Genomic DNA, 27,898 nt, shown 5'->3' with positions numbered 1-27,898 from the left:
CGTGAGTAATGCGAACAGTCAAAAGCAGATAGGGTGCGTTCGGGTTCGGCGGCCTCCGCCCCACCTTTTTCTGCCGGATGCTCGGCACTTGGCCATTTTGTACTTATAGCTTCGATCCCTCGATATTTTAGTGTACTTACTCTCCTCTACTCCACTATACCCCGGATATTTCACACATCTACACATACCTCGACATCTATACAACTCTACAATGTTCCTCAACCCTCAAGACCTCGAGGCCGAGGTCGCACAGCTCGAATCGCGTCTCGAAGATGCACGCGCCCAATTAGCAGCCTCCGAATGCCCCAGCCCACCACCATCTTACCCCAATAGCTGGTCAATTAAAGGTGAGAAATACTGCCCAAGATACAGGGTGACCTCTGCTAACGCTCCTCGCCCAACAGAAACATATAACAAGCCGAATAAGAGCAACCTCAACACAACCCGCTCCTCATTGCATGCCCTCCTCCTACTCTCCGACTCCGCTCTCCCACTAGGCTCGTTCGCCTACTCCAGCGGACTTGAATCCTACCTCGCACACAATAAGCCATCCCGCAACTCCCCCTCCTCAACCTTCCACCGCTTCCTCAAACTCTCCATCGCCTCTTTGGCCAGCACATCTCTCCCCTACGTACTAGCAGGATACCGGGAGCCCGAGACCCTCGAAACACTAGACAACGACCTGGACGCCTCAACACCCTGCATTGTCGGCCAGCGCGCCAGTATCGCGCAGGGCCGCGCATTGATTGGCGTGTGGGAACGGGCATTCCGCAGCTCCTTCGCGAGCGAGAACCCCAACGACCCCGCGGTCGTCGCCATTGATGAATTATCCGATGCGTTGAAGTCGTCCATGGACGATGACGAGCTCGGTCCCAAGGGCCACTTTGCCCCGCTTTGGGGCACGGTTTGCCGCGCTATGGGGTTGGATCTGCAGCAGACAGCGTACGTCTTCGTGGTCAACCATGCCAAGGCAGTCTTGAGTGCCGCGGTGCGCGCGAGTGTGATGGGGCCGTACCAGGCGCAAAATGTCCTTGCAAGTCAGAGCTTGCAGGATACTATTATGAAGCGGATTGGGAGGGAGTGGAATACGCCTGTTGAGCAGGCGGGTCAGGTGGTGCCGGCGCTGGATTTGTGGATTGGGAGGCACGAACTGTTGTATAGTAGAATCTTCAACTCTTGAGATGATCAAGAGGGTTAATAAATATAAATATAGAATAAATAGCGTGAGCTGGTTTCATGGCATGAGAATATTTCACATTGCATTCGTTGCATTTTTGGATTTTCGCCGTACAATCAGTAGTCCTACAGAAATCTAAATCGTCACCAAGACATCAGTGCGAGTACATGGGCCTTGACAAATATCCGGCTTAGGAAAAGGGAATCGAGGAAATAAGAAGAAAGCCCCGAAGGGCGGACCGTACATAACTCGTCAAACGCCGGGCCCTGACCGACCTAAACCACGCAACACCGAACCATGAACCTGTCCGAATGTGACACTAAAAAAACATAAACGTGAAAGAGGGTTGCGTCGAAAGAAAGATATAATACAGGGTGACTGGTGACTCCACTGGTCGCTCACAGGGTGATGTGCATGTGGTCGTTGCTTCCGAAGGATTTGCCGCAGTTGGGACATTTGCGCGAACGAGACGTGAGACGCTCCTCGACACAATCTTTGCAGAAAACATGACCGCATGTTTTGATCGCCGTGTTCTTGAAGTTTTGACGGCATACTGTGCACAATGCCAGAGTCTATCCAAAGGGTCAGCGTTAAGTTTTTTAAAAATGGGCCTGGAGAAGTGACTAACCCGCAACATTTCATACTCTGAAGACGAGTTACCAAGACTCTTGTTCTTCCAGCTATCCAGACTTTTCTTGGTATCTGAAAGTGATTGTTTGAGAGCGGCAACTTCGGTCTCTGCCTGGCGCAACGAAGAGTTGGTGGTTCCCAACGTAGAGTCCTTGGATACGGAGAGTGCCTTGAGTTCTGCCACTTGGTTCTTCAATCCTTCAGTGAGGATATTGGTCTCGGTCAACTGTTGTTGAATAGCGCGTTGCTTTGCCATGGCTGAACCCAAAGCCTCTTTTGTCTCACTGGCTTGCTTGTCCATGTTTGCTAACAATGAACGAGTGCTTGTCTCGGATTCCTTCAGTTGAGACACAATATCAGATGTTTTCGAGCTTTGCATTCTCAAAGTGCGGACTTCCACATCCCGAGCTTCCTTGCTCTTCATAGCGGCAAAGAACTTCTGATCTGCTTTCGACTTCTCTGCCGTTAATCGGGCAACCTTCTCTTCCATCGCGCCGAAGTCAGTGACCTTTTGCGAAGCGAGTGTGGCGAACTTTTTGTATGCTGATTGCATGGATGTCAACTCGGTGTTGAGCATAGAGTACTGGCGGTCCAGACTGGTGTACTTGGCGCGCAGTTCCTCGAGCGGCATATCGTTAATGTTTTCATCGGTCTTGGATCCCTCGATTTGGAGCCGTAACCGTTGGCTCTCCGACTCCAAAGCTGTGATTCGAGCCTCCCGCGCATCTGCCAGTTCTTGTAACTTCAACCCCGATGTTTTCTCTTGATCCTGAGCAGCCTTTCGCATTTGCTGATCGGCCAGTAGTTCATCACGGGCGTTTCGTATTCTGGCAAGATCTGTTTCGGCCCTCATCAACTGAGCCTCTTTTTCCGCGATTGTACTTGAGGTTTCGTTTTCCAGTTGCATTTTGTACGCGGTCCTTTCTGATCGGTATTTCTCTGCTTCTTCGCGAAGTTGAACGTTCGTCGCCTCCAGGTGGTTGATGCGCTTAACTACATCGTCATGTTGTGACCGGAGATGTTTGAACAGATCTGTATGTGCGTAGTCGTCGTCGGTGAATTTCGTGGACTGAAATCCGAACGTAAGCCACAAAGCGCGAGTGAAACGAAAGGGGAACACGGTACCTTGACTTTGTTTTCGGTGATTTGACTGAGCAAGCTGGCATTTTCGGCCTCCAGCTTCTGTATTTGTTCCTTTTGCTTTTCTGTGACCGCTTTGATTTTGTTGTGGGCTTCCTCCAATTCTGGGTTGCGGTCCAATACCGGAGTGCCGCCGTTGGCTGGTGATGACTCTTCTCGCTTCGATTGTGTGGTCTCTCCAGGTCGCTGACTACCCATGAGTTGTTGTTTCTCCAATCTCGCAACAGTCATACTCTTCGCACGGTCCACTCTTTGTTCGGCCTTCATATACCGCAAAGAGGCTTCTTCCAGGTGCTCCTCCAGTTGTTGCTTCTCGACTAGCGTCCTCTCAAGTTTTGCAATAATGGCCTTCTCCTCTGAAAGCTTCTTGGCAAGGCGGGTCTGTAAATCCGAGACCTCGGCGGGCGCATCACTAGACTTGGCCTGAACCTGGGAAATTATTGCGCGAATATCCTCCGATCTGGTGGCCAGATGTAACTGGAATTCTTCGGCATCTTCGAACTGCAGAGAACTTTTGAAAGAGGTTTCTGTTCAAGTTGTCAATAAGTGAATTTTGCGCTTAGGGAAGGGATCCTGGGTTAGCACCGACCTTTGTCTTCGGGTTGTGATGAGCCGAGGAGTATTTTCATTTCGTCAATTAACTGGCAAACCGTTAGTCTCATGGTTCAACGGATCATCCAAACGATATCGGGAAGGAAAGCAACACACCTGCTGGAACCACGAATCGATAATGCGGAGATGGTCATTATGATACGTGGCGGCTTTGGACATTGTTTCCAGTCGCGACTCCAATGAATTTCTCTCCCGCCTGTACTCAGCCATTTGACGCAGAATCGCTTCTTTTTGAAATCGCTACATAAGATGACATTGATTAGCACATGCACCCGCGATACCGCAAAATGAGATGCTCCAATCGCGGAGCAATTCGGAAACTTGAACTCACCTCTAAATCATCTTTCCATGGCATATCAGCATCCGGATGGGGCTTGGAGCCACCATTAGCAGTGGTCGCCTGCTTCTTCAACGGCGGGGCCGAGTCATTGCTCTCGGCGGCGGGCCTCTTCCGGTCTTCCATCTTGACGAGACCAATTTCTGAAGACGCGACGGGGGTTTCGACGGCCGGCATTAGTGGCTAGACTGGCATGGGATTGCTATCACCACCGGACCGTCCGTCAGTCAGCCAGACACAGATCTCGCGACTGAGTCCAATGTCGAGGGAAAGTCCGGTAGAATAGATACAAAGAAATTAGAAAAAATCGAAAAGATTTCCAATTTCTGAGAAGCGAGTTGAACAGGCGAGAGAAGGGGTGGGATGGCAGAGATCGAGGAGATGAAGACAGGAGGATTTTCAACGAGGTTTAGCGTCCATTAGTGCCCCTCACGTGACAACTTCTCAATTTCCCCAGGAACTTTTTGCGATCTTCAACTTTCATCTCCACCAACAGAAATGGGCAGCCATGAAGTCTTTTTCTAGCGCGATCAGTGAGTATCAAAGGATCAACCCCACCTGTACAAGTCTGACTTTGTGTTTTTCAGACAAAACCGGCAAGAAGTTTGCCCCAAAGGCGCCCGCCCGCCGTGCGCCCGCGGCGCCTGCGCGCCGACCCAGCGTAACTCAACAGTCGCCGGCCGAAACCCCTCAGCCCAAATCGACTCCTGAGACCAGTTCAAACAATGAAGCTTCCGTGGAAACGGCTCCAGTGGTCACGGAGACGGAAAGGCCTGCGGTCACTGAACTCCCGCCCCCAGCTGTAGCTGCGACGGAACCAATTCAGCCTCCTGCTCCTGCTCCTGCTACAGCTCAAACCCCAGTTACAGTCCCTAATTCCTCCGCCAAGTCAACGGCTATCCCCAAGCCGACTGCGATAAGCAAGCCCACCCCAATTCCTCGAACGCCGATCTCCCGGCCTACGCCAATCTCAAAGCCGACTACGATTCCAAAGCCTACTCCAAGCCCTAAGTCTACTCTCATCACCAAGCCTACTTCTATTCCCAGCCCACAAAAGCGCAAGGCACAGGCTGTCGAACAATCCGAGCCAGTCACAACCGTCCCGCCTACCCCACCTTCAACTCAACCGTCGCCTCCCGTCACCACTTCTGCCAATGACTCTCAAACTGCCGATGACCAGGGGCCAGAACAAGCCCTCTTAGACTATGCTAGGATAGAAGCTGCGCGCGCGGCAGGGGATTTGGTGGACTCGACCGAACCACAGCCAAAACCTTCCACCCAACCCACCTCCCAGACCACTCACACCGACGCCCCGCCAGCCAAGCGGGCTAAAAAGGCGGTGCCCATACCCAAAGCCAAGCCCAATCGGAAGAAATCGACATCTGCGACACCATCCGCTTCGGGTAGTCGCCGTGGGTCTCAATCCGTCGTATCCACTATTGAGGGTCCCACCGGAACATCAGATATATCCGGCATCTCGACCCCCGATCCCGCCACCAAGCCGAAGAAGCGAAAGTACTCCAAGGCTGAAGCTTCCGACGCAGATGGCAGTGAGAAGCCAAAGCGACCCCGCAAGAAGCGCGAGCCCACTCCTGAGGAGGCCGAGGGCGTGGAGATCCTGCCGAATGTCATGAAGATGTCAGAGCTCTGCAAAGACCTTCGAACTGGCAGGAAGTCAAAACGCGAGGTTGAGTTGCGCAGGATGGAGCAAGAAGCAGAGGAAAAGAAGAAGTCAGGTGGAGGAACCCCAGTGAAGGAGCCGGAGCCGGAGAAGGTGGAGGAGCCAGTCGTCTGGAAACCCCGAAATGGTCCGAGGATGACAGTCGTTAATGGTGAAATTCAATTGGATAATACATCCTTGCAGGTTGATCGTCACGCGGATGCTGCGCGGGAGCTTGGGGAACTGGAAGATGTCGAGGAAAACTCATTGACTCGAAAGATCAACTCAGCCAGTTTCGGCAAGCGCTCCAAGGCCGAAACGTGGGATGAGGAGATGACAGAACTCTTCTATCGCGGCCTGCGCATGTTTGGCACCGACTTCATGGTCATCAGCAAGATGTTCCCGGGTAGATCTCGGCGGCAGATTAAGCTGAAGTTCAACAACGAAGAGCGGCGTGATCCACAACGAATCAAGGATACACTGCTCGGACCCCGCGAGATGATCACCATCGCAGCTTACTCGGAGATGACAAACACCACCTACGACGATCCAAAGGCAGTCCAGCAGGAACTTGACGAGGAGAAGAAGCGTATCGAGGAGCAGCACACCAAAGAACAAGAATTGCAAGCAGAACTCCTGCGCAACCCCACTGGTGGCGATGCAAACGATGGGAAGAACGACAAGGCACCTGTGAAGAAGTCCCGCAAGAAGCAAGTTAAAAGCGATGGAGGTGGCGGCACAGAAGAGGTTTTGGGATCAATCGACGACATTCCCACTGCGTGATACAACTGGATAATGCACAACTTATGAGGTAATGGTTTATGGTTACGGTGTTTGTAATTTGGCGTTTATTTGGAAAAGGGAATACACAAGGGGTCTGTCTATCAGGAGTTTTCCAAGTTGAGGTCTTTTGTGGCCTTGTTTACGGTCGTTTGCTACTAACTTTTTGCTCTGCTGGTTTACTTGTACAAGTATCAATAGCCAATTCAATTCTGATTGAAAAATGTTCCTTGCTCACTGGGGTGATTTGAGAGTGTATCACCTGCGTCTGGTCGAACCAAATCCAGTACTGGAAGAGGGAGTGGAAAATTGCGGCGAGCGCGAGCGCGAGCTTCCTTCGCCTGGATCATAGTTGCTAGACCCGCTTGATGTGCTGCGGCTCCCTCCAGTTGATCGCCCCAGGCCATAACCTGCAGCTGCACCACTTGCTGCCCCAGTCCAAAAGCCCGGCTTCCACCCCTCTTGGTGAGCACTTGATTTTGAAGGATCGTGGGTGCTATACGGAGGCGGAGGCCCTGGATATCCGCCTGGACCACCACCTCCTCCATCTCCACCTCCCCCGCCTCTTCCTTGGCCAGGGGTCCTGTCATCGTTCTGCGATCCGAGACAAGCTGCCAAGATCACGACAGCCACAACGAGAAGAAACCCGAAGAAAATCAGATTCCCAAGGGACTCTGCTGTCGTTTGAGGTCCGTTCGGTCCATCCTTACCCCGGTCGAAATCATCTCCATGGCTGCGTCCATACCTCTTCTCGCCCATTTCGGTAAGAAGCATACGGTACTCAACTCCACAGCTCCCTTTTAGAATCCACTTGTCGTCTGCGTCGCGGTACCCCTCACAAATGACATCTGTAGCGCCAAGCTTGAATTCAGGAGGCAGATCGGCCTTGCATGTCCATTGCACGTCTTCAACATCATAGTCATGGCCTTGGTTTGTGCAGCGCATCACTTCAGGTTGGTAGAGGTTGCATATCTTTTTCGATGGGCCGGCGCAGCTGAGTTGAGGGATTGGAGAGACGCGGCGGGCGCTGGTCATTCGGTGTGCGTGTAGAGTAAGTGTATTCACATTTGAGAGGAGGATTGCATCTCTGCCTGGTGGCGTGTCGCATATTGCTGGTGCGATGAGGAGAGTTGTGAGGGCTAGTAAGAGCCGCATTGTTATCGGAGCTGTGAGCTCGAGATAAGAGTCTTTGTGGACAGCTAGGACCTCGGGAGTAGGTTGGGATGGTGTCAATCGATTCCAAGGTTAGTGGGCAAGATGAGACAAGTATGGAATGTAATAGAAATCTCAGATCAGGGTCTAGTAGTTATGTCAAGAGAAGAGTATTGTTGATGCTTCGTGTCCTGAAGGTGGAGACCTGCATGAAGCTATGTTTGCCTTGTTTGCACTATCTATAGAACCCTAATCGTCAGGACAATACTTCGTACTTGACTTCCAGGATCAGAGAAAGAGTTTCTTATCCATGCCTCTCTTTCCATTCAGATCCTATCAAAGCTGCCCAACTATCATTCTTTCTCTCGTGCGCAGTCAGTACTATGGACACAGCCCTGGGCCCTGGGTCCTCTGAAAGAGCACACAAACTCTGCTGAGTTCGTCCAGTGAGAGGAGCATTCGTAATGAGAATGTCTATAATTAACCTTAGGAATAGTCTAGAACAGGGGCTTCTGTGGGGGACGGGGGCTCATAGCCTTGGGATTCGAGGTTCGTAGATGGATACATATTCATGTCAGAAGCACATCGGGAAGCATTTGAACCAATCTATTTCATTTTTCTCAAGAACATCAGTCCAGGTGGGTTGAGAAAATGCTACCAAATGTTCTAAGCACACATCAGCAAGAATCCATGACAATTGTTCAGGACGTACGGAGTAGGGTTTGTATAGATCTTAAAGCGGCCTGCATGTTTATCCAAAATGAGGATAGTGCGATAGAGGCGGCCGCCGATGGCAGATCGACGATAAGCAGTTCTGCCATCCGAAAGATGGAACTTCTTCTCCATCTGGGGATGGCATTGTGACAAAGCATATTCGACAGCTCCGCAAGATGGCGCTTCAACATAGTAAGTGGACCAAGCAACTGCTAGAGCAAGAGGTCTAACCAAGTTTCAGATGATCCGGCGCAGCTTGCGCCTCAGTCTTCGTATGCCCTCTTCCCATGGAGTGATTCAATCGACATTGCTAACCTATCGTCAGCTTGTCTTTTACTCAGGGATTTCTGCTCGGTCAGCTTTCAGTGGTTCTGTTGATCGGTGCCTTCATCAAGTTCTTCATCTTTGGGGAAGCACCGCCGCCGCCGTCCCGAGGCATGTCCAATCGCACAACCCACCGCCGCTACAGCTCTGTATACAACCCACCTCAAGACAGCCAAAAGTCATTACGGGAGAAACCTTCCACGTCAAATGTGTTGCGCCCTGTACCTGCAACCTCGACAAACACCCGATCTATCTTGCGCAAAACATACTACAGCGCCATCCCCACAAATCCCACCAGTAAACATGGCCGGCACCGCATGCACCACTCTTCACACCAACCTGAATCATTGGACTGGTTCAATGTGCTTATTGCCCAAACAATCGCTCAATACAGACAGACAGCATACTCCCTCAAGGACTCTCCGACATCTTCCATCCTCAGCTCCTTGACAGCCGCCATGAACAACCCCGAGAAGAAGCCCTCATTCATTGACAAAATCAATGTCACCGATATCTCACTCGGGGAGGAGTTTCCAATCTTTAGCAACTGTCGTATCATCGCCGTCGATGACCCTATGTCGGATGGTGGGCGGCTACAGGCTCTGCTGGATGTCGACGTCAGTGATGACAACCTCTCCATCGCCGTCGAGACATCTATGGTATTGAATTACCCCAAACCACGATCTGCCATCTTGCCAGTAGCGCTATCCGTCTCGGTTGTGAGATTCTCAGGAACGCTCTGCATATCCTTGATTCCGGCATCAACAGAACCCCCAGAGCCAATTCCAACACCAGCCGGCTCACCGGTGCCCCCACCCGCAGAACCACTTCGCAGCAAGGGAGCCGCACCCAATGGACCCGGTGATCATGCCGACTCACAAGACCAGTTCCCACCGAAAAGTAGCCCGAAGAGCAATGTCGCCTTCTCTTTCCTCCCCGATTACCGCCTCGACCTCTCAGTACGCTCGCTCATTGGGTCTCGTAGTCGACTGCAAGATGTACCAAAAATCGCCCAGCTAGTCGAAGCAAGAGTACATGCCTGGTTCGAAGAGCGCGTTGTCGAGCCCCGAGTACAGGTTGTCGGGCTTCCCGACCTGTGGCCACGCATGGGCCGAACTGGCGTACGAACAGGCGAGGACTCAGATGCTGGGTCGACGGCTCCACCACGGAGCGCCGGGTCCACTGAAGCATCAGGGCCGCCCCGTTTTGATGATCATGACCATGGGCGGGAACCAGAGGGGCTGCGGTTCCGTGGCGGTCTGGATGCACGGTTAGGGCTCGGAGCTGGGTCGCGCGCAAGCAGCTTCAATGTCGATATGGGTGGCTTGCGAAGCTCAAGCATGACCAGGCAGGAAAGTACTGGTGCTGCAAGTGATCACTTCGAAATGCCTGGTGCTATGCCGGCTGGAACACCTGTGGGCACGCCTGGCATCCCAGATACCTCTTGATCTGTGTGAAATGAAGCTACTCGGAGTAGACAATCCCACTCCAATATTGTATATGTAAATATGCGGTGCAATGATCATGAAAATAATACAAGGAAATGTTCGAATTCAATCATAGGTAGTATGTGCAAAAAATACAGTCGTGACGCGTCTCAATGTTAGAGCCACCCTAAACTGCGGTAGCAGGAGCAGGGCTAACGATAGTATCCAGGTAGTTCTTTCGGTGCTGGTTGACATCAACATCTGCACCCCGGTTCAGTGGTGTCCACTTAGGCTCGTCCTGGAAGAGACGCATGGCCTTGACGTACTACGAAGAAAGTTAGTCCAAAAGATCCAATATGACCTCGCATCTCTGGCAAGCGATATGGAAACATACATTCTGCGCATTTGTGGTGAAGCGGTGGTAGATGCCGGCAGGCAGAATGATCATATCGTCCTTGACAAGGCTGATACGAATCCACTCGTCCTCCTGTCCGCGCACATCGAAGTATCCCTCGCCATCGAGGATGTACCGAATCTCTTCGTCCTCGTGCAAGTGCTCAGTGAAGAAAGACTTGACCTTCTCCTCGTAGATATCTCCCATGGTGGCTGGCGAAACACACACCTGGTCGCGATTCCGGTATCCGCGGTCTGCCGCAATGGTATCCACAGCCTCGATAGTCGGGCAATGGACATAGAGCACGCCTAGCGAAGCAAGCTTATCCTCCGACACGGCGCGGCCGGAGTCATGGGGCTCGCGCTGGTCGCCCTATGACGGAAGTGGGGTCAGCATGTATTCTTCAAGCTTCGAGGTGGGGTGAAGCTGTAAAACTTGACAAGTCGAAGACTGTCAGCTGGCGCATACGTACCGGAACATTGTCATACCAGTAAGCCTTCATTTTTGTGTTTTATCAAGTCGGAGAAGAGAGATTGGCAACAAGTAGAGGGGGATTATCGGAAAGAAATGTCAAGCTGCTGCTGAGCATAAGCAGCCCCGCGATTGGCCGATTTCGGGATGGCGCAAGATTATGTCATTTGTGACTCACCGCCTTCGGAGTTAACGGCTGTAAGTCATGTGACTGAATATTTTCCGCTGGCGGTTAGACTCAATCTCCGAGTGTTTGCATCTCGTTTTGAGCATTTGCATTGCGATTAGTGATGGCATTTCGAACAAGGACAACAGCTCTGGTGCATCAGGAGTCGTGCACTTCGCCCATTTGTGAGTCGGGCTCGTGGCTTCGCATCTGTTGCTGATCACACGCGGTATGTTTTCCCCTAATCGTTGAGAGGCTTGGACTAATTCGCAAATCTACAGGCCGTATGATGTCGTTGTGATTGGAGGCGGCCATGCTGGATCAGAGGCATGCGCGGCCGCTGCTCGCTCTGGAGCGCGCACTGCACTGGTGACCCCCTCACGGGACAACATTGGTGTCTGCTCGTGCAATCCCAGCTTCGGTGGTATTGGAAAGGGCACAATGATTCGCGAGGTGGATGCGATGGATGGTGTTGCTGGTCGTATCATCGATAAGGCTGGAGTCAGTTTTCGAATGTTGAACCGTTCTAAAGGTGCTGCCGTTTGGGGACCGCGTGCGCAGATCGATCGCGATCTATACAAGCGTCATATGTCTGAGGAACTAAGTGGCACAGAAAACCTGAGCATTGTGGAAGGGAAAGTGGCGGATATCGTTCTCTCCAAGGAAGGAATTGAGAGCATACCTGGTGCGCAGGGCAAAATCGTTGGTGTGCGGCTGGAGTCTGGAGAGGTTATTCCTACAGGCCGGGTGGTCATCACGACGGGCACATTTCTGGGTGGTGAGATTCACATCGGACTGGATGTATTTCCTTCAGGTCGCATGGGCGAGGCCCCCACATACGGTCTGAGCAAGTCTCTCCGTGATGCAGGATTCCAACTTGGACGCTTGAAGACCGGCACACCACCTCGGCTGGACAAGAAAACGATTGATTTCTCTGCTTTGGAAGTCCAGAAGGGTGATTCACCACCCAGTCCATTCTCCTATCTCAATGAAAAAGTGGAAGTGAGCGATGAAGGTCAACTCGACTGCTGGATGACCAGCACCAATGAGGCTGCTCATGATATTATCCGCGCCAATTTGGACAAGTCCATTCACATCCGGGAAACTGTACGCGGTCCGCGATACTGTCCCTCCTTGGAGTCCAAGGTCATCCGATTCAAAGACAAGACCCAGCACAAAATCTGGCTTGAGCCAGAAGGCTTCGCCCCGAACGATGTGATTTACCCGAACGGCATCTCAATGACCGTCCCTGCTGATGCACAGTATGCCATGCTGAAAGTTATTCCCGGTCTGGAGAATGTGAACATGCTACAGCCTGGCTACGGCGTGGAATATGACTACATTGACCCTCGCAATCTTCGCCCCACCCTCGAAACAAAATTGATTAGCGGTCTTTATCTCGCAGGCCAGATCAACGGCACAACTGGTTACGAAGAAGCAGCTGGACAAGGCATTATCGCAGGAACGAACGCCGGTCTCGAGTCACAGAACAGAGCACCTCTCACACTCACTCGCTCCGATGGCTTCATCGGTATCATGATCGACGACCTCATCACCAAGGGCGTATCAGAACCATACCGCATGTTCACAACTCGAAGCGAGTACCGTCTCTCCACACGTTCCGACAACGCAGACCTCCGTCTGACACGCATGGCCCACGAGGCAGGCGTTGTCACCGACAAGCGTTGGCGCGCATTCACCGACACCGAGGCCCAGATTCAAGAATTACAGAAGCTTCTAGCCAACACCAGGCTTCCATCAGCGGCTTGGTCTCGTCAAGGCTTCAGGGCCGGGCCTGACTCCGCTCTCCGCACCGGCCTGGATCTCCTTTGCCTGGAAGGCACCGACATCAACGACGTGATTAACGCGATCCAGTCCGCGCCGGGCACAGCGTTCACCCCCAACTCCTTTGCACCCGAGATTCGCACTCGTGTAGCCATTGAGGGTCGCTACGCACCATACCTGATACGCCAGCAGAAGATGGCAGTCCGATTGCAGCAGGATGAGAGCCTTGTCTTGCATCCGGACCTGGACTATAGCAAGATATCTGGTATCAGCACCGAAGAGATGCACGCTCTCGAGCGGGTGCGGCCAGTGAACCTTGGTATGGCAAAGCGCATCGAAGGTGTGACTCCCGAGGGTGCTTTGCGCTTGCTGATGTACATCCGGAAAGGCAAGGACTACCGCGGGCACTCGAAGGAGATTGACGGTGAGAACTCAGTCGCCGATGTGCTCCGCGCCTCGCCTTGATCAAGGCTGCATGATTGATGGGGCCCGTGGACTGTTTTGTAATATATTGGCATAGCGGGAGACTCGGCGCTGGTTTTCATTTACAGTATAATATTCAATATAAGCATGTATACTACTCAATATAAGCACCTGGCCATGTACGGAGTACAGAGTACAATAATCAAAGGTGCATGGTACTCATGTTACAGCATATGTACGTTTGAGAATACTGTGACATGATGTATAACTCGACTTGATCTCCAAGACCGACAAAAGTACGGAGTACTCCTGAGATTTGCGTCTGTTCATCTCTTGATTTTCCAGTCCAGACCTCACTTCGCCCAAACCGAAAGAGACACCCGAACACACATTCCAGCCCCTGAGTGATCATTCGCCCAGTCGCTTAGTACGACTAAGCTGACGAACGCAATCTCTTTTCCCCAGAACTAAACACGCGAGGAGAAAAAGCAAAGATCATCTCGCCACGTACGCCAAACCTCCCAAGCCCCAAGCCCCAAGCCCGATCATACCGCCCATCTGGGAACCACGCAAGGGGTTGCCGATCTCTCGTCAAGACAGGGATGTTCGAGCTCCTGGGAAAGGCGACCAATGACCAAATTGAGACGGCCACATGTAGGGATAAAGAGATCAACCCTCCATCATCGACACCGTCCTTATCTCATCTCATTGGCGGGACGGACGATGGTTAGTCTGCGAATAGTCTACTCTATACGAAGAACCAACCAGTCGGCGATGACCTCCAGTGCACACACCTCCCAAGATCTGGTGATTGAAATCCTTCCAGTGCAGTTGATCCCGAATTCTAGTGACTTGGCTATCAAACTGCCCTACCGAATTCGGCCACATACATCCCATGAGCCCGTCAACCACAATAAACCAGCGTGGCGTGCATAAGCCGTTGATAGCGATCTGACCTCACTTTTTCTCAAAGAAACGTTGGAAGCCAATCGCGTGCGTCGCAACGCGATCGGGCTCCAATGCGGTATGTGATACATTCCAGATCACATCTGTTTCAGAGCCAAGGGGGTTGGCTAAACGGCTAATGGAAGATCGATCGATGTATCGCATGCACCGTGTAAGCGCTGTACATCATCGCTCGGCCGGCACGTATTGAGGGGGTTGTGGACTCGGTTAGGACTCGTTTAGGCGCCTGCGTAAGGGAGAAGCCCTTGCTTCCTAGCGCGCTTGTAGATCAAGAATATGCAAGAAGTGTGCAATGTATACGCAGGAGAGCGTCGCGTTGGACTTGGTACGAAGTACGAAATACCTCGTACTAGTTCCAAGCTTGCAGATTGCCTAGTGGGTAGTGCATGCATCCAGTCGACCCAGCTACTTGGAAATGTGTGACAGAGACATTCTAAGACTCGACGCACAGTGAAGCAGAATATCAGGATCCCCCAATGGCCATGCATCAGCACGATCATTATGATACGACTTTGCAGATGCTACTTCGTACAGTAGGATGATCCTGCTTGCATTGTGAATAATGCACCTGGCAGTACTGCCGGGAATTGAACTCGTGGATCTATTTTCCAATCAAAGGCTGTAAAATTGTAAGGATGGGAGACAAGCTGCAAGCTCGCCATACCGCCCCCTAATCCAATAGTAGCGGCCACGGAGTCATACCGAGTAGTCGATTGATGTTGGCTGGATACCTACATATAGTTGGCACTGTAGTTATGCAGCAGGGTGCCTTGATCCCCACATATTCGGGCAATCGGGAATCTACTTGCATATACTCCGTATTAGGCATTAGTAACAGTAGTCAGCAATCCAAGGAGGCGAATTGAGTCGCAATATCACGATTGCCATGGCTCCCTGCTGGCACTAGCCGACGTGCACCGTACGTGTGCTCCGTACATGTACATAGTGCATTGGTCTCGCCATCCCTGTTTTTGAGTCGACCCATCAAAAGGCGATTGACAGATGATCGACATTTGTTTTCTTTCTTGTAGTATGGTGCACTAGTCCGGAGATTACGCCGGTTGTGATAGAGCCCTTATGTTGCTAGGAAAGGAGGGACGGAGTACAGAGTAATCTAGAAATGCATAACTCGGACTTGCCTCAAAAAGCAGAAGTCACACAGCCACATACACGAGCCGACCAGAACGTTGGGACTTTTTTGTCTGCAGTGGTTCGCTGATCCCTGTCAGAAACGAGGCCTTCTGACCACATGGGCGTGGGGAGTCCGTTTATTTTTGATTTTATTTCCTTCTGTGACACGCCAGCAATAACTATTGCGGGAAATGACTCGTACAAGGGCCAATTCGGATCCTCGAATATCCTGTGCCTCTTTCTATAGTTTGGCACGAGGCTCAGGGTATATACAAAAGCGGCGATGTCTTAGAATACCGGAAGTTCTTCTCCGTACGAAGAGCAACGGAGTATACGGAGACGGAGTCGAGTCTACTGCAACATGCTATGTTTAGCGCCGCGAACCACAAACGACCCGAGCGCGCCTTGTCTCTTCTAATTTGCCACCGCAAAGTTGGTTAGAAGTGAACTAGGCCATTGTTCGAGATGCACAGACAAGCGCGATCGGACTGAGCACTTCCACTAATACCCAGAATGGAAGAATTAGACGATCGCGATGATCATGATCTCACTTCGACCCTGAGGCTGACACCCATCCTGTTCTCCACTGTATGACCATTGACCATTGACTACCGGGTGGCAGCATCAAATGCTAACTGTAACTGGACACTGCTGTATACTTTGACAATGGAGGTGGGACTCGGGCTTGAAAAAGGATTTCCAGACCATGTATCCGACTAATCAGAGAAGATGTGAAAGTGTGTAGGGAGTACGCGGCTGGGGCTCTGACATGATAACCCCAGCCAATAGTCAGAGATCAGGGGGAAGTCAAGGCCCTGTGTACGGAGTAGGGAGTATGCAGGTTCGCCAGGTCCAAAAAACAGTCTTCGGGGTTGTGGACGGATTAGGGAGGTAGTACATTGCTGCTTGATCTTTTTGTGCGAGTCTGGGAAATATGTACTCCGTAGGGACTTGTGACACTTGCAATATCTGCTAGATGTGAGTACAAAGCAATGGAGTAGATATTTGAAGATTGCCATTGTACATCTCAACACCAATACTCGTGCTATCTATGAAGATCGAGACCAATTGCTCACAAACACCATTGCCCTCTGCACTGCTGACCCCATAACGACAGATGTCACCGAAAACCTAGAGAGTTTCTCCGAACCTCAAAAGTCCCGAAACATCGGTGATTCAAACCGGATCTTCACTTCCTAGTATGATCCAAGTCAGACCCTTGAGAGTTGCGGGATTTCTCGAGGCGCCACCGGGACTAGTTAGATTAGCGGCTTTTTAAATCAACCAAGCCACCTTACTCCTTCCAGGCGTGTGCAGTTGCCTATTACCGTTCTGTGCTCCCTGGGGGCGATCTTCGTATCGGGCCCGAGTCTAACCCCGAACCGGGCGAGGTTCCTTGGTTCCTGACTCTGATTACTTGGTCTTGGAAATGAACTATATTGCACTGTCTTTTTTTCATTGGTAGAATTCTTGTACAGTATGGAGTCTACAGATTACGGAGTGCTCCCGTACTCCGTACAGTCTTCATCACTCCATACTATCACTATGGCTTGTCTACAAACATCTGCACTATTGTGATGTCAAAGAAAAACCTTGACAATTGCTTATTCTTGTTCACCTACCCGATACGTTCCCGTTCCACAATTTCCAGATCTCCATATCCAATATAAATGAGCACCAACCAGGTGAGAGAGGAGTGCCTCTCCTGTCTCTGTCGCACGGATGTCTGGCCCGAGTGTCTGGTACGGGTGCATCGTCCGTGGATGTGGGTTCTTAGTGTGAGCGAATAGTCGAGATCGACGAAATTGGTACTTACCGTGCCAAAAGGCCAAGATGATCTTCTCGAGGCACGAATGGTAGAGAAAGAGCGGGCTGATCGCCCCAGCTGATAGGACGAGCAATGCCTCAGGCCAAGCCACAGAAATCACCGGGACATCCTCGTTCGGAGGGTATGGAGCCATTGATTTGCTGAACAATTTGTGGGGTAAATCTCTTTTTTTTTTTTTTTTTTTTTTTACTTCGATATTGTAATCTGCCCCTTTGCCTACTCTGGTCATCCGTCTCGACTAGCCACCTTTTAGGTACCGGTAGAGCGAGCTGCAGCATATGCCCCTTACAAGTACAACGACTGCCATCCGCCTACCCGTCACGGAACGCAGTCGTATACTCCCCGCTCGAGGCGCGCTTAAAGAATCCTTGGCTTGTGACGGGCTGTGCAGAACGTCTATGATCTCAGATTGGGTCTGGACTCTGGATCTACGCTATACGCCCGGCTTTGGTTGGTTTACGGTACTGAAGTCGGGTCTGTTCTGGGTCCGGTGTGCGTAGATTACCTTCGTTCAATATGGTAATGAGATGGTACTGGTTTTTTTATTCTACAATATTTTAAATGTTGGATTTTTCGATTATTTTTTTGCTTTCTCGGACCTCGGCGATTATATCCAACGTGATACATCACATACCGCGCATACTTCGTGTCTACTCCGGACTCTACGGAGTAAGTTCTACATGAACAAGTACGAGTATGTTGCGAAGTTATTATGCTTACCTTAATACGGAGTATAGTCTTCTGTCATTCGCGTCAATTGAGTTTCAAACAAGCGTGCGCCAAATGTGATCGTCTTCTGGTTGAACTTTCCGGGACCTGCCAATCGTATCGACTCTGCAACGGAGGACAGTCCTCCGACCAAAGAGCTGGCACTGATTATCAAACAGCTCAAGATCGACCCGGTAGTCATTCGTGAGTCCCGAGTCGCAAGTAGAATGGCCGTGGAATGAAAGAAGTTAGAGTAGGAAAAAAACCAGGGAAAAAAAGCAAAAGCAACACTTTCAGATCCTAATTCTAATTTCCCCTTTACCTCAAACCAACAAAACCGCCGATCCCGAGTCCTTGGCCCCCTAGTTTGACCGGGGTGCATAGCAGGCCACATGTCAATGAGTGTTCACAGCCAAGCTGAGACCGTGGCAGTGTGGCCTGGATCTGCTGGGGATCTCCCGTGAAAGTTTTCCCTCATTCCCTCTCAGCCCACCCAATTACGAGATCCATAGTAATTTCTACTGTAGCTCCCATTCCCACTAATGCACTGGAGGAGACGAGGTACGGGACCCTCTTCCCCTCCTCAGTTGCGACGGTCCCTCTGTGCTCGGAGACAAAAAAAGCCAAATACACGAAACACAAGAAACAAGAAAACAAGACACAGTTGAAGAGGTACCGGAAACTCTACTTCACGGAAGCCTAACCTTACTGGCCTTTTGCTTTTTGTCTTTTGTTCTTTGTTTCTTAATCTGAGACGCGTGGATGGTTCCCCGACCGGTTCTGCACATCCGCTGGCCTTGATTGGGAAGGGATTGAGATAGGGTTGTGTCTCTTCAGGCACAGTCTTTGACTTTTATCATTTTCACTTCTATTGCTTAATCTATTCCGTACTGCATACTCCATACTCCATACAATGTACGGAGTAATTAGTCCAAGAGTTGACCGCGTGTTGGTCCTTGTACCATATACTCCGTACCAGTCCAGGTACTGGTGTCCACCAGTACGAGAGAGATCTACTTGCGCTCAGTCCTCTCGACTCGTGGGCCTCTCATACCATCTCCACTTCAGTATCAGACCCATTCAGCCACCAGAAATCACCGGTACCCGGAGAATAAGATCCCAACATGAATTCTGATATGGTTGCTTTGACCCGCGTCTGACTGGCTCTCAGGGGATCTCATTCTGAACTGCCGTTGGATGATCATGACCCATCTGGCGGTGCAGGTGGAGGCAAATTTTCAATAGTTCGGTATTGCGCACTGTCCATTCCCCGCTAGGCAGATCAGCAATGTCACCGCTCTCAGCCGTACTGAAGTATACTCCTCTGTACGTCCAGAGCGAGAGAAGTACATGACGATTCAACACTGCCATGCTTTGCGAACCAAATAAAACAAGGAAAATGGAAGAAAATGAAAAAAAGAAAAAGGAAAAAAAGAAAAAAACGGTTGGTGCAGAAACGAGGGCGATACCCAATTCGAACCATGGGCGGGAAAGTGGGGTTAGCGTCGGTGCGGGAGGTACCCAATCAGCGGTGGTTCTCCAGCTGGAGGATCTGCCGTATTACATAATACACCCAGTTTGGTTCCAAGGTTGTGACCAAATGTGGCAGGTGCCTGCTGACTCAGAGGCTCAAAGTAGATGTGCGTATATTGCCCGGTACTCGACCGTCAGCATCTACTCGGCGGTACGGAGGAGGGAGTACGGAGTAGGGAGTACAGAGGGTATATCTTCCTGTTGGCTCTAGTTCGAGGTTCCCTCCCTTTCCTCTCTCTGTTCCAAGGTTGCTTCTTATCTCTCAACATATTCCGTTGTGTATGTATTATCGAGATATGACGTTGAAGACGGCGTATAGCTCTGAAGTACCAGATGTCACGGAGTCAAAGACCCTCCGATCCCAGTTACGGATCCACCGGGATCATCCATGGCACGGGGTTTCGATGATGATTCCATTTGTCTATTTTAATCTTTTCCCCCGTCAACTGGTAACTTTTAGCTCATGGTTATAGTTGGTGAGACTAATGGGGATTGAGAGGATGGCAGAGATTGAGTGTCGAACGTTGAAACGGTACCTGCTTTTCGCGGAGGGTTTGGTGGTGTCTCCGTATTTCTCCGCTCCCCCGAATTCCACCGCGTCTCCTTTTTTTCTTTTTCTTTTTCCTTTTTTCTTTTTTTTTTTTTCGCTCTTTTTTCGATTTTCTGGTTCACCCAACCGCACTAGACTCGATGCAGCTAATGGCAATTAAATCCATTAAATCCATTAAATCCATTAAATCCATTAAATCACAATAATGATTTAATTCGATTTTCCATCGAAAATAGGAAGAAATTTCAAAAGAGAGAAAAAGAAAAAGAAAAAGAAAACCAAACGGGAAAGGGAAAAAAAAAGGAAATAAGAAAAGGCCAGAAACCACATAATATCGCATGTCATATCTACAGTCGATGATACTCCAGGCTCCAGCGCGGGTTCTATGAGTGACCAAGTACCCAAGTACTCCCCGCAGTGAACCCTCCGAATATCATTAAATGGATTTTATATTTTGATGTCTTTTTAATATTATTATTTTAGGATTAACATTAAAGCCATTAGACTCCCGGTGACCATACCATACGATCTTCGCCAATAGTTATGACCAGAAGCAGCTCCATAGTCGGGGATCACTTTTGATCCTATATTGCATACTCTCATACTTCGTACTCTCATACTCCCATACTTCCATACTTCCCGATTCCTCATTCCTCGATTCTCATATTCCCCCATACTTGTCCTCGAACAAGCCAGCACGGTGGAGTCAGTGGAGCCCCGAAGCTTGGGAATTGCCGCAACTCAAACCGTGGAACGGTCATTAGCAGATCCCCTTCGATCGAATCGGTGCAACCTGTTGACTCGCTGACTTCCCAAGGCCCGTGCTTTGCCAGTCGATCCCTGGGAATTCTCCAACTGAGGGGTCCTAACTCAAAACCTCCCCTTCTCCATACCCTGGTCGATCGTCTTTAGCTTATTTCCTTTTTATTTCCTTGTCTATATCTCGTTGGGACGTGAACCCCCGGGGCTGGGATACTCCTCTTTCTTTTTTCCATTCTCTACAATCATGGTGAACGGGACCGCCGTGTTGGAGCCCACGTTCACTGGCTACGTCGCAACCACCCAAGATGCGCTCTTGCTCTTCGAGGCCTGTCTGACCGGCGTCTTGCACCACGTCCCGCGCCGCCCCCATGATCGGGAACGGAGTCATCTCGTGCGCAGCGGGAGCGTCTTCATCTACGAGGAGAACTCCTCCGGGATCAAACGATGGACCGACGGTGTCACTTGGAGCCCCAGTCGCATCCTGGGGAACTTCCTCGTCTACCGCGAGCTGGACAAGCCCTTTCCCCCGGCGAGAAGAAACGCGCCATGAAGAAGGCCACTCGACGACCCATGCCTGCCGGCCGGCCGGGGGAACCCTATGCGCGCCATGACAGTCAGAGCTACTCACCCACCTCCCCCAGTCAAGCCTTCCCAGATCGTCCCCAGTCCGAACTCGAGCGCGCCTTGGTAGGGTCCCTGGTCGATTCGTATGGGTTCAAGGATTCCGGACTGGTCAAGAAGACCATGAGTGTGACCGTCATGGGGATCACCCACCATTTGGTCTCATACTATAGCGTGGACGACGTGATTCGCGGCGTGCTGAACCCGCCCTCGATGGTCGAAAACTTACGGTACATCCGGCCACGCACCGAACTCACCCAGAAGCAAAGCTTCCGCTCCCCCATCGACGAGCTCGAAGCCACCAACGCAGTCGAAAACCAAGAGCCCTCACACGCCGCGCTTTATGGATATCGCCCCCAAATGATGGGTCCCCCCAGCTACACCATGCAGACCGCCCCCGCAAACGACTTCTATATGCACCCAAGTCCCTACGCCGCCACCCACGCCACCCAGCCCGGCCCAATCCAGGGCTACTCGATGGGCGCCCCGATGGCCGGCCAACCAGCACCCAACCCATACCTTCCGACGCCCGCGACTGCCATTCCCCATAAGCAGGAGGATTACCACGGCATCCCACCGAAGCAGGACGACTACCACTCGTTCCGCGCGGGGCCATACGGCGGCAGCATGGACTCGATGAGCGCGCACAGCATGTCGTCCTCGATCCCCGGTATGAACACGGGGATTCCGAGCTCGCTCAGCGATCGCAACCGCTCCACCTCTGACCACAGCCCTTCCGCCTACCGCAACTCTTCCATCTCCTCCCGCAGCCAAGCCACGGACGCCACCTCGCCCATGGACCCTTCGACGCCGGGCAACTACTCTCGCGGCAGCTTCAGCATTCCCGGCCAATTGGATTCGCAGCATCCCCTCGAGCGCAACATGCCGCTTGACCCGAGTGTGCCGCGCCGAGAGTCCAATTCCATTCACCCGTACTACGCGCCGGATCGCTCCCAGTACTACGTTCCTGCGCCGTACGCGGCTACACAACCCATGTCGACGTGGACGACAACCGCTGCGACCCAGCCACAGATGGCACAACCGCAGATTTGATGATACCTTTTGTGTTCTTCCCTTTTTGGGAGACTCTTTTCAATTGTTTTTTTCCCCCTTGTGTTTTTTTTTTTTTTTTTTTTTTTTTCTTTGATTCGCTGTGGAGATAGACCCTTTGCACTTTTACGGTTCTACTTTCTTGTTTTACTTCATGGGAGGACTTATTATTTTTTTATTTTGATCGCTGTATCGTTTCTTGGTCGGTTATGTGGATATGGAATGCTTTTGCTTTTCGCTCTTGCTATTATGGGGTGGCTATTGTCTTTTCGTGTTCGTTACCCTCTTACGTTTTTCTTTGCAATTATCCCCATGTTCTCTCGGTCGGCACTCTGATATTTCCGCGGTTGGTGGCGTTCTGTTTTATTCTTACGATGTGACGCTCGACAACCCAAAACCGGTTATCCTCAATTACTATTCTTTTCGCTTTCTCTACTCTTCTGCTGCCACGGCTCCTCCCTTTTCTCTCTCTCTGCAAGCCATGGGTGTCATACGGTTTCGTTTCTTGCACAAGGTCGGGTTGGGCGGTTCTTACGTTATGCCATCTCATGTCTGTTCTATCTTCCTCCATGCGGGTTTGGGACTGTTCTGGGTGGCCTTGAGTGCTTTGTTTAACTGGGTGGTCTGTGAGAGCTTCAACATGTGCATTTTTCAACCACGTCGGAAACGGGTTTCTGGTATTCACTTGCCTGGGTTGGTCCTTCGTTCTACTTGGGATCACTTTTAGCTCTCGTGATGATACCTTATAAATTGACATTGTAATCAATATTCTTGTCATGGATGTTTCAGTAGTTTCGATTGGATTTTAGAGCCAGACGTTTCAGATTGGAACTATATGATCCTGATGGATCACGTAGATAACAGGCATGGGAATTGTTACTCGAGTTCCAGCTGCCTTCATTCGAGTCTGATTCCTGCTGTTGCTTTGCCAACTCTAAACCAGAACCGATTTCCACTGCCTATTCGTCCAATTCGGTTCCAAACTTTTCAAAGATGTGGACTCGGGAAAAGACATGGAACAAATTACGAAGAGTAGAACACTTCTTACTAATGTCAAAGTCGAGGTATGCAGTGATATCTCACCACGGATTTTATACTATTAAGCTGGTCATCACAATGAATCCATGGATGAGAGCGAGGCGTTCTCAATCTAACACAAACCAAACGACAAGCATCTTACCAGCCATCCGATATCCTATCTATCACCCGACTTTGCTCGATCTCGAGCGTCTCGATATCTGAATTTGACCTTGAGCAGCACCCAAGTTTCATTGGTGCCAAATCCTAGCGAGACATTATACATAGCAGTGACTGCATCATACCAATCATTGGAACGAGCTAACAGAGGCTTGGCCCATGATCGAGAACCAATCAAACGGCGTGTTCAAGATCTGGTGGCGACTCCCCGGGCCACTTCGTGTCTTCCCATCGCCGTATAATCGAGCAGCCGCAAAAGGGCGTCCAGCCATCCAAGTTGACATCATTCACATTCACCCGATTCTACTCCATCGGTCTCATGCAGAATGTTCTCAACTACTTCTGAAAGCCTAGAATATGGTATCCAATGGAGTGGAGTACGTCAACCAGTCGCGGCCAATATTGCTCCGGCATCCACTAGGATCTGGAAGTTATTCATGCCGTGAAAGGCTGCGCAATGTATTGGCTGACTCCCTAAAAATCAAAACATAGACATGGCGCTGAAACATGAAGATGTGGTGTGCAATTCAAGGGAATCGATAAAGTCCGCTGCGAGGGCGCGGTAGTATTGTGCTTCTGAGGAGTCCGTCGATTCCCCAAGAAAACGGGTATTTTGATAGCAAAGGCAAAGCGTCGAGCACTGCGTCTCGATGTGCACTATCGTTATCGACGTCTCATATCACTTCTAGCATCTACGCTGGGCCGTTTCGGTCTGATAGAAGCATAGACGACACAGAATGGAAGTGGCGAGTCCATCCGCAGTGATCGCACTTATCGCAATATACAGCGATTATAGGGTATGTAATAAGTCAGGCCATTGCAGCGGGCCCATTTGGCTCGCCTCGCCGTCGCGAGAGCAGTCGCGAATAATCCGAAAGAATGGAGGTCCGTATAGGCGTTGGTATGAAAGTGTTCAACCGAGACTCATGGCTGATGACTGCCATTGTGCGATTCACTTCAGGTGCATGGACAAAACTTGATATGAAATCAAATTTCAGGGATGTAAGTTCGTCTGGGCATTGATCAAGGCCATTAATGACCTTTGAGAGACGATAAGTGACACCACAAACGCGGCGGAAGTGATTTCGGAGGTCATGCTCATTCCATCCTCACTCTCGATGAAGTTGCTCGAGTCTTATATCTGCCGATATATCCGAGATCTTATTGACAGGAAGTAAAACTAATTATTGGTGACAATGAAGCTGATCTTTCTCGACGACAAAATAAATGGGCTGGTAAACCACCCGTTGTGTATTTTCTGCTATTTTACCTGGAGTTAGATGAAGCAACTGTGGAGCTCTTTGGGGCTGTTTCTTCTCTCTCTGTTATCCTGTTTTTAAATCCTCCTTTCTGCCTCGCTTTCAATGTCCAACTCTTGACATTGAATTTGTGTGATGTTGATTTCAGCAGAATGGATGACCTCCACGAGCGGAACACACGGTGCCTTGTCCAAGGCGGCGACTAATATAGTCAGTCAGTGAATGACCATCACTTTGCCAACCTATGTGATGCCTCATTCGGGATTTAATGGGAGCCTCTCGAGGATAAGAGTGAGTGGCTAGCACACTGCTGATGATCTCATAGCTTTGGGACAGCGCCCAGAGGTACCTACTACCAACTACCCCGATAGCATCAACTACCAAGGGGAAGTGCTGAATATCTTTCATAAATATTTGGACCCGGATTCAGATTAGTTTGCGAGACTTCTTATCCAGCAATTTCGCTTCATAGCCGTCCACGAGTCCAGCCGCATCAGGCGAGTCTTTCTTACCGATTCAGAAACCCCGGCGCCGTGGTACAAACAATCACAATACTGGACATCAGTCCGATGGGAAACTACTCGCTTGATCCCATTCGCCAAGAAATTCCAACAGAGATCACAATCTTCAGGCTAAAGCCGGTTACATGGGAGTCGGTCTGGGCTCATTCTACGAGAGTCACTGACCTCTCAAAGTTTACGACCATGACTTTGTACTACAATAAGCAAGGTCAAGTTGTACAATAGACTTGATCACGCGGATGAGACGGTATGGAGTATGGACTCTCAAAGGGACCAAACTTACTGAAACTAGAGTACTAGTCTTACTGCGAGCCGCGAGCCGCGATGCTATTCCAGAGAAATTCAGAGGACCGCTTTGAAGCGGACTTAGAATAGTGGTCAAAATGAAGAGCGATTATCCTAGCGAGCCTTGCTTGGAGTGAAGGATAACAAAGACCCAGTCCTATACGATCCTCGTGTTCACGAAACAGCATCCATCACTACAAAGACCACGACCGAGGTAGGATATCAGCCTCTGAATGTGGTTGTAGCAACTACTTATTTGAATGCCTCCCATGAACCGACGACAGCTAGATTGACTATGTCTCTATGTTTTGGATGATAGATGTGCTCAAAGCTGGTGTGGCTAGAACCGGCAATAAATCGAGCAGCAACAGGCAAGATGTCAATACTTTGCTCTGCTAGAGATGCAGGTGCCGAAGATCCCATCGCACATCCGAGGAAAGACAGCGAAAGAACATTTCAAACCGGAGGCGCGAACATACGGGCATGTGAACGATGCTGTTGAACAGCCATGCAATCGGTCGTGAAAGTGGCAATCAGGCTATTGCCACCCTGATTTTGAGATATGGTGTACTAAATGATGCAATGTTCACTATATTTGATTTTGGAGGAAAAGTATTTTCAAAATTTGATCACCCCAAGAGACATCTTGCTAGACGACTTGGGGATGTTGCTTCGGCGGAAGCGGCTGTCAAAACACCGCATATGCCGAAGCACTGCGCGTGCCGCTCTCAGTGCGCTGGTCGAGGTTGCCGAATATACCGAAGATATCGAGTTTACCGATGTTACCAAAAGGGCTACAAGATCCAGCTCTAGGATGGAAACAACTTGGAAATGGAGACAACGCAAGTTCAATAGCAGGTCGGTGAGGTTGAAGAGTTCAACTCGAAAAATGAGGGGGGGTTTATACGAACTCTAATAGTCCGCGCCTTCCATGAGACTCGACACAGATGGTCCCTTCCCAAATACTACACAATGCCATCCAATCAGATCTGATAAGTGAACGCTGGATATTTCTGCGCAGGGTCACTGTCCCCTCGGGCTTTCCACTGTTTTGCCTCCTCCTTCAACGTCTCTAGCTCTTTCTCTTTCTCGCTACTCTCGGTCTCAAGCTCCTGGTTCCTTCTGACAAGCTCCTCATATTTCTCTTGGAAGGTGCTCGTTAACGATGTCAGCTTCCGAGCAAGCTTGTGAGATACATCGACCATGAATTCACCACCCTCAGACGTGAGCTGGTCGAATTCTTCGCCAACAAGGGTGGCATATTTGATGGCCACGAATTGAGACAGCAGGTATCTCGCATCATCGGTAGCTTCGGTGGTAGTATAGATCAACCGGATTCCATCAGCCAGGTACGGGAAGAGATCCTTCTCGGATTGCTCCAGATCGACCAAGACCTTGGCCAAAGAGTTCAGGGAGTACTGTTTCAAGTTGGCAAACTCGAGCTGATGAGCAAACCAGTAGACCTTCGTGTGGAGGTAGATCTCGGCGGGAGAAGGTTCATTGTTCTCGGGCGTGACCTCTTCCTCTTCCTTTTCAGTCTCGGGGGTCTTCAAAGATGCAGATTCTGGAAGATTAACACCACAACAGTGTGCCAAGGGGGTCAATGGCCGTTCGTTGAGGTCGCTGTCTGAAAAGGTCGGAGATGGCGAGGTGACGGAGGTCTCGGAGCCTTCTATGGCTGGATCTGTGCATGTTTCAATAAATTGTTAGGGACATGTTTACTGGGACTGAAATTGAATATGCTCCAAATGGAACGTACCTTCCTCGGCGTCCTCGGCATCCTCGACAACTTCCTCGTCCGCGGCAGCCTCTTCCTCCGCTTCGGCGCCATCGGCATCATCGGCAACCTCGGCCGAGATCTCTGGAGCCTCATAGCCACCGGTATATAAGAAGCTCAGAACACATTCGACGGTCTGCTCATCAAAAGCAGACCAATCAATATGGGACATATAGTCATCGGTGGCTGACTTTATTTGGGCCTCAAATGCGGGGTGGGCTTCAAGCGCGCCATGATGAAGATAATAGACGCTTTCCTCGCTGCCTGCGACCACTTTAATTGGGCGCTTGGAAAATATCGATCTCATTAAAAGTTAGCGGCAGGAATTACCTATGTATTGTAGACTTGGGGGTGAATACTTCGCTTTTGAAGACATGGCGGGCGAGATCTGTAGACTGGCTCTGAACAGAAATGAAGGGAGTAATGGGATGAGATTAGCTATTTGAGCACATCCAGCAGATCAGGCAACCGAATAATCATGTATGAATGTAAGTCCGTTGGATAGCGAAGTGAACTAG

The 27,898-nt window shown here is 50.5% G+C and overlaps 9 protein-coding genes across 9 annotated transcripts; 5 read left to right on the top strand and 4 right to left on the bottom strand.

Moving 5' to 3' along the window:
- Positions 1-211: 211 nt before the first annotated feature.
- On the top strand, positions 212-1,180 carry N7506_009462 (urease accessory protein UreF; the record flags this gene model as incomplete). The annotated part of the gene is made up of 1 exon (XM_056958755.1): positions 212-1,180. The coding sequence occupies one exon, from the start codon at positions 212-214 to the stop codon at positions 1,178-1,180; it is 969 nt and encodes a 322-aa protein (XP_056808145.1).
- A 395-nt stretch (positions 1,181-1,575) lies between these two features.
- N7506_009461 (E3 ubiquitin-protein ligase BRE1) lies at positions 1,576-4,073 on the bottom strand (the record flags this gene model as incomplete). Its single annotated transcript, XM_056958754.1, has 6 exons — positions 1,576-1,749; positions 1,806-2,876; positions 2,933-3,474; positions 3,537-3,588; positions 3,656-3,799; positions 3,891-4,073. The coding sequence occupies 6 exons, from the start codon at positions 4,071-4,073 to the stop codon at positions 1,576-1,578; spliced, it is 2,166 nt and encodes a 721-aa protein (XP_056808144.1).
- A 331-nt stretch (positions 4,074-4,404) lies between these two features.
- N7506_009460 (transcription factor TFIIIB subunit BDP1) lies at positions 4,405-6,339 on the top strand (the record flags this gene model as incomplete). The annotated part of the gene is made up of 2 exons (XM_056958753.1): positions 4,405-4,429; positions 4,484-6,339. 2 exons carry the CDS (start codon positions 4,405-4,407, stop codon positions 6,337-6,339), a joined length of 1,881 nt encoding a protein of 626 aa, XP_056808143.1.
- A 255-nt stretch (positions 6,340-6,594) lies between these two features.
- Positions 6,595-7,491, bottom strand: N7506_009459 (DUF1183 domain protein; the record flags this gene model as incomplete). The annotated part of the gene is made up of 1 exon (XM_056958752.1): positions 6,595-7,491. One exon carries the CDS (start codon positions 7,489-7,491, stop codon positions 6,595-6,597), a length of 897 nt encoding a protein of 298 aa, XP_056808142.1.
- An 887-nt stretch (positions 7,492-8,378) lies between these two features.
- mmm1 (ERMES complex subunit MMM1) lies at positions 8,379-9,974 on the top strand (the record flags this gene model as incomplete). Its single annotated transcript, XM_056958751.1, has 3 exons — positions 8,379-8,394; positions 8,444-8,474; positions 8,528-9,974. 3 exons carry the CDS (start codon positions 8,379-8,381, stop codon positions 9,972-9,974), a joined length of 1,494 nt encoding a protein of 497 aa, XP_056808141.1.
- Positions 9,975-10,140: 166 nt separating this feature from the next.
- N7506_009457 (acireductone dioxygenase (Ni2+-requiring)) lies at positions 10,141-10,849 on the bottom strand (the record flags this gene model as incomplete). Its single annotated transcript, XM_056958750.1, has 3 exons — positions 10,141-10,278; positions 10,348-10,719; positions 10,820-10,849. 3 exons carry the CDS (start codon positions 10,847-10,849, stop codon positions 10,141-10,143), a joined length of 540 nt encoding a protein of 179 aa, XP_056808140.1.
- A 116-nt stretch (positions 10,850-10,965) lies between these two features.
- N7506_009456 (tRNA modification protein MTO1) lies at positions 10,966-13,234 on the top strand (the record flags this gene model as incomplete). The annotated part of the gene is made up of 3 exons (XM_056958749.1): positions 10,966-11,016; positions 11,134-11,213; positions 11,266-13,234. The coding sequence occupies 3 exons, from the start codon at positions 10,966-10,968 to the stop codon at positions 13,232-13,234; spliced, it is 2,100 nt and encodes a 699-aa protein (XP_056808139.1).
- A 7,680-nt stretch (positions 13,235-20,914) lies between these two features.
- On the top strand, positions 20,915-22,344 carry N7506_009455 (camp independent regulatory protein; the record flags this gene model as incomplete). The annotated part of the gene is made up of 2 exons (XM_056958748.1): positions 20,915-21,125; positions 21,179-22,344. 2 exons carry the CDS (start codon positions 20,915-20,917, stop codon positions 22,342-22,344), a joined length of 1,377 nt encoding a protein of 458 aa, XP_056808138.1.
- Positions 22,345-26,586: 4,242 nt separating this feature from the next.
- N7506_009454 (uncharacterized protein) lies at positions 26,587-27,756 on the bottom strand (the record flags this gene model as incomplete). Its single annotated transcript, XM_056958747.1, has 3 exons — positions 26,587-27,287; positions 27,363-27,682; positions 27,740-27,756. 3 exons carry the CDS (start codon positions 27,754-27,756, stop codon positions 26,587-26,589), a joined length of 1,038 nt encoding a protein of 345 aa, XP_056808137.1.
- Positions 27,757-27,898: the final 142 nt, after the last annotated feature.

This window comes from Penicillium brevicompactum (assembly GCF_028827555.1).
Source record: "Penicillium brevicompactum strain IBT 35665 chromosome Unknown utg000006l_segment0_segment0, whole genome shotgun sequence".
In the NCBI taxonomy this organism is placed as follows: Eukaryota; Fungi; Ascomycota; class Eurotiomycetes; order Eurotiales; family Aspergillaceae; genus Penicillium; species Penicillium brevicompactum.
The sequence above is the reverse complement of the archived record's forward strand: the minus strand, read 5'-3'. Positions and strand labels throughout refer to the sequence as shown.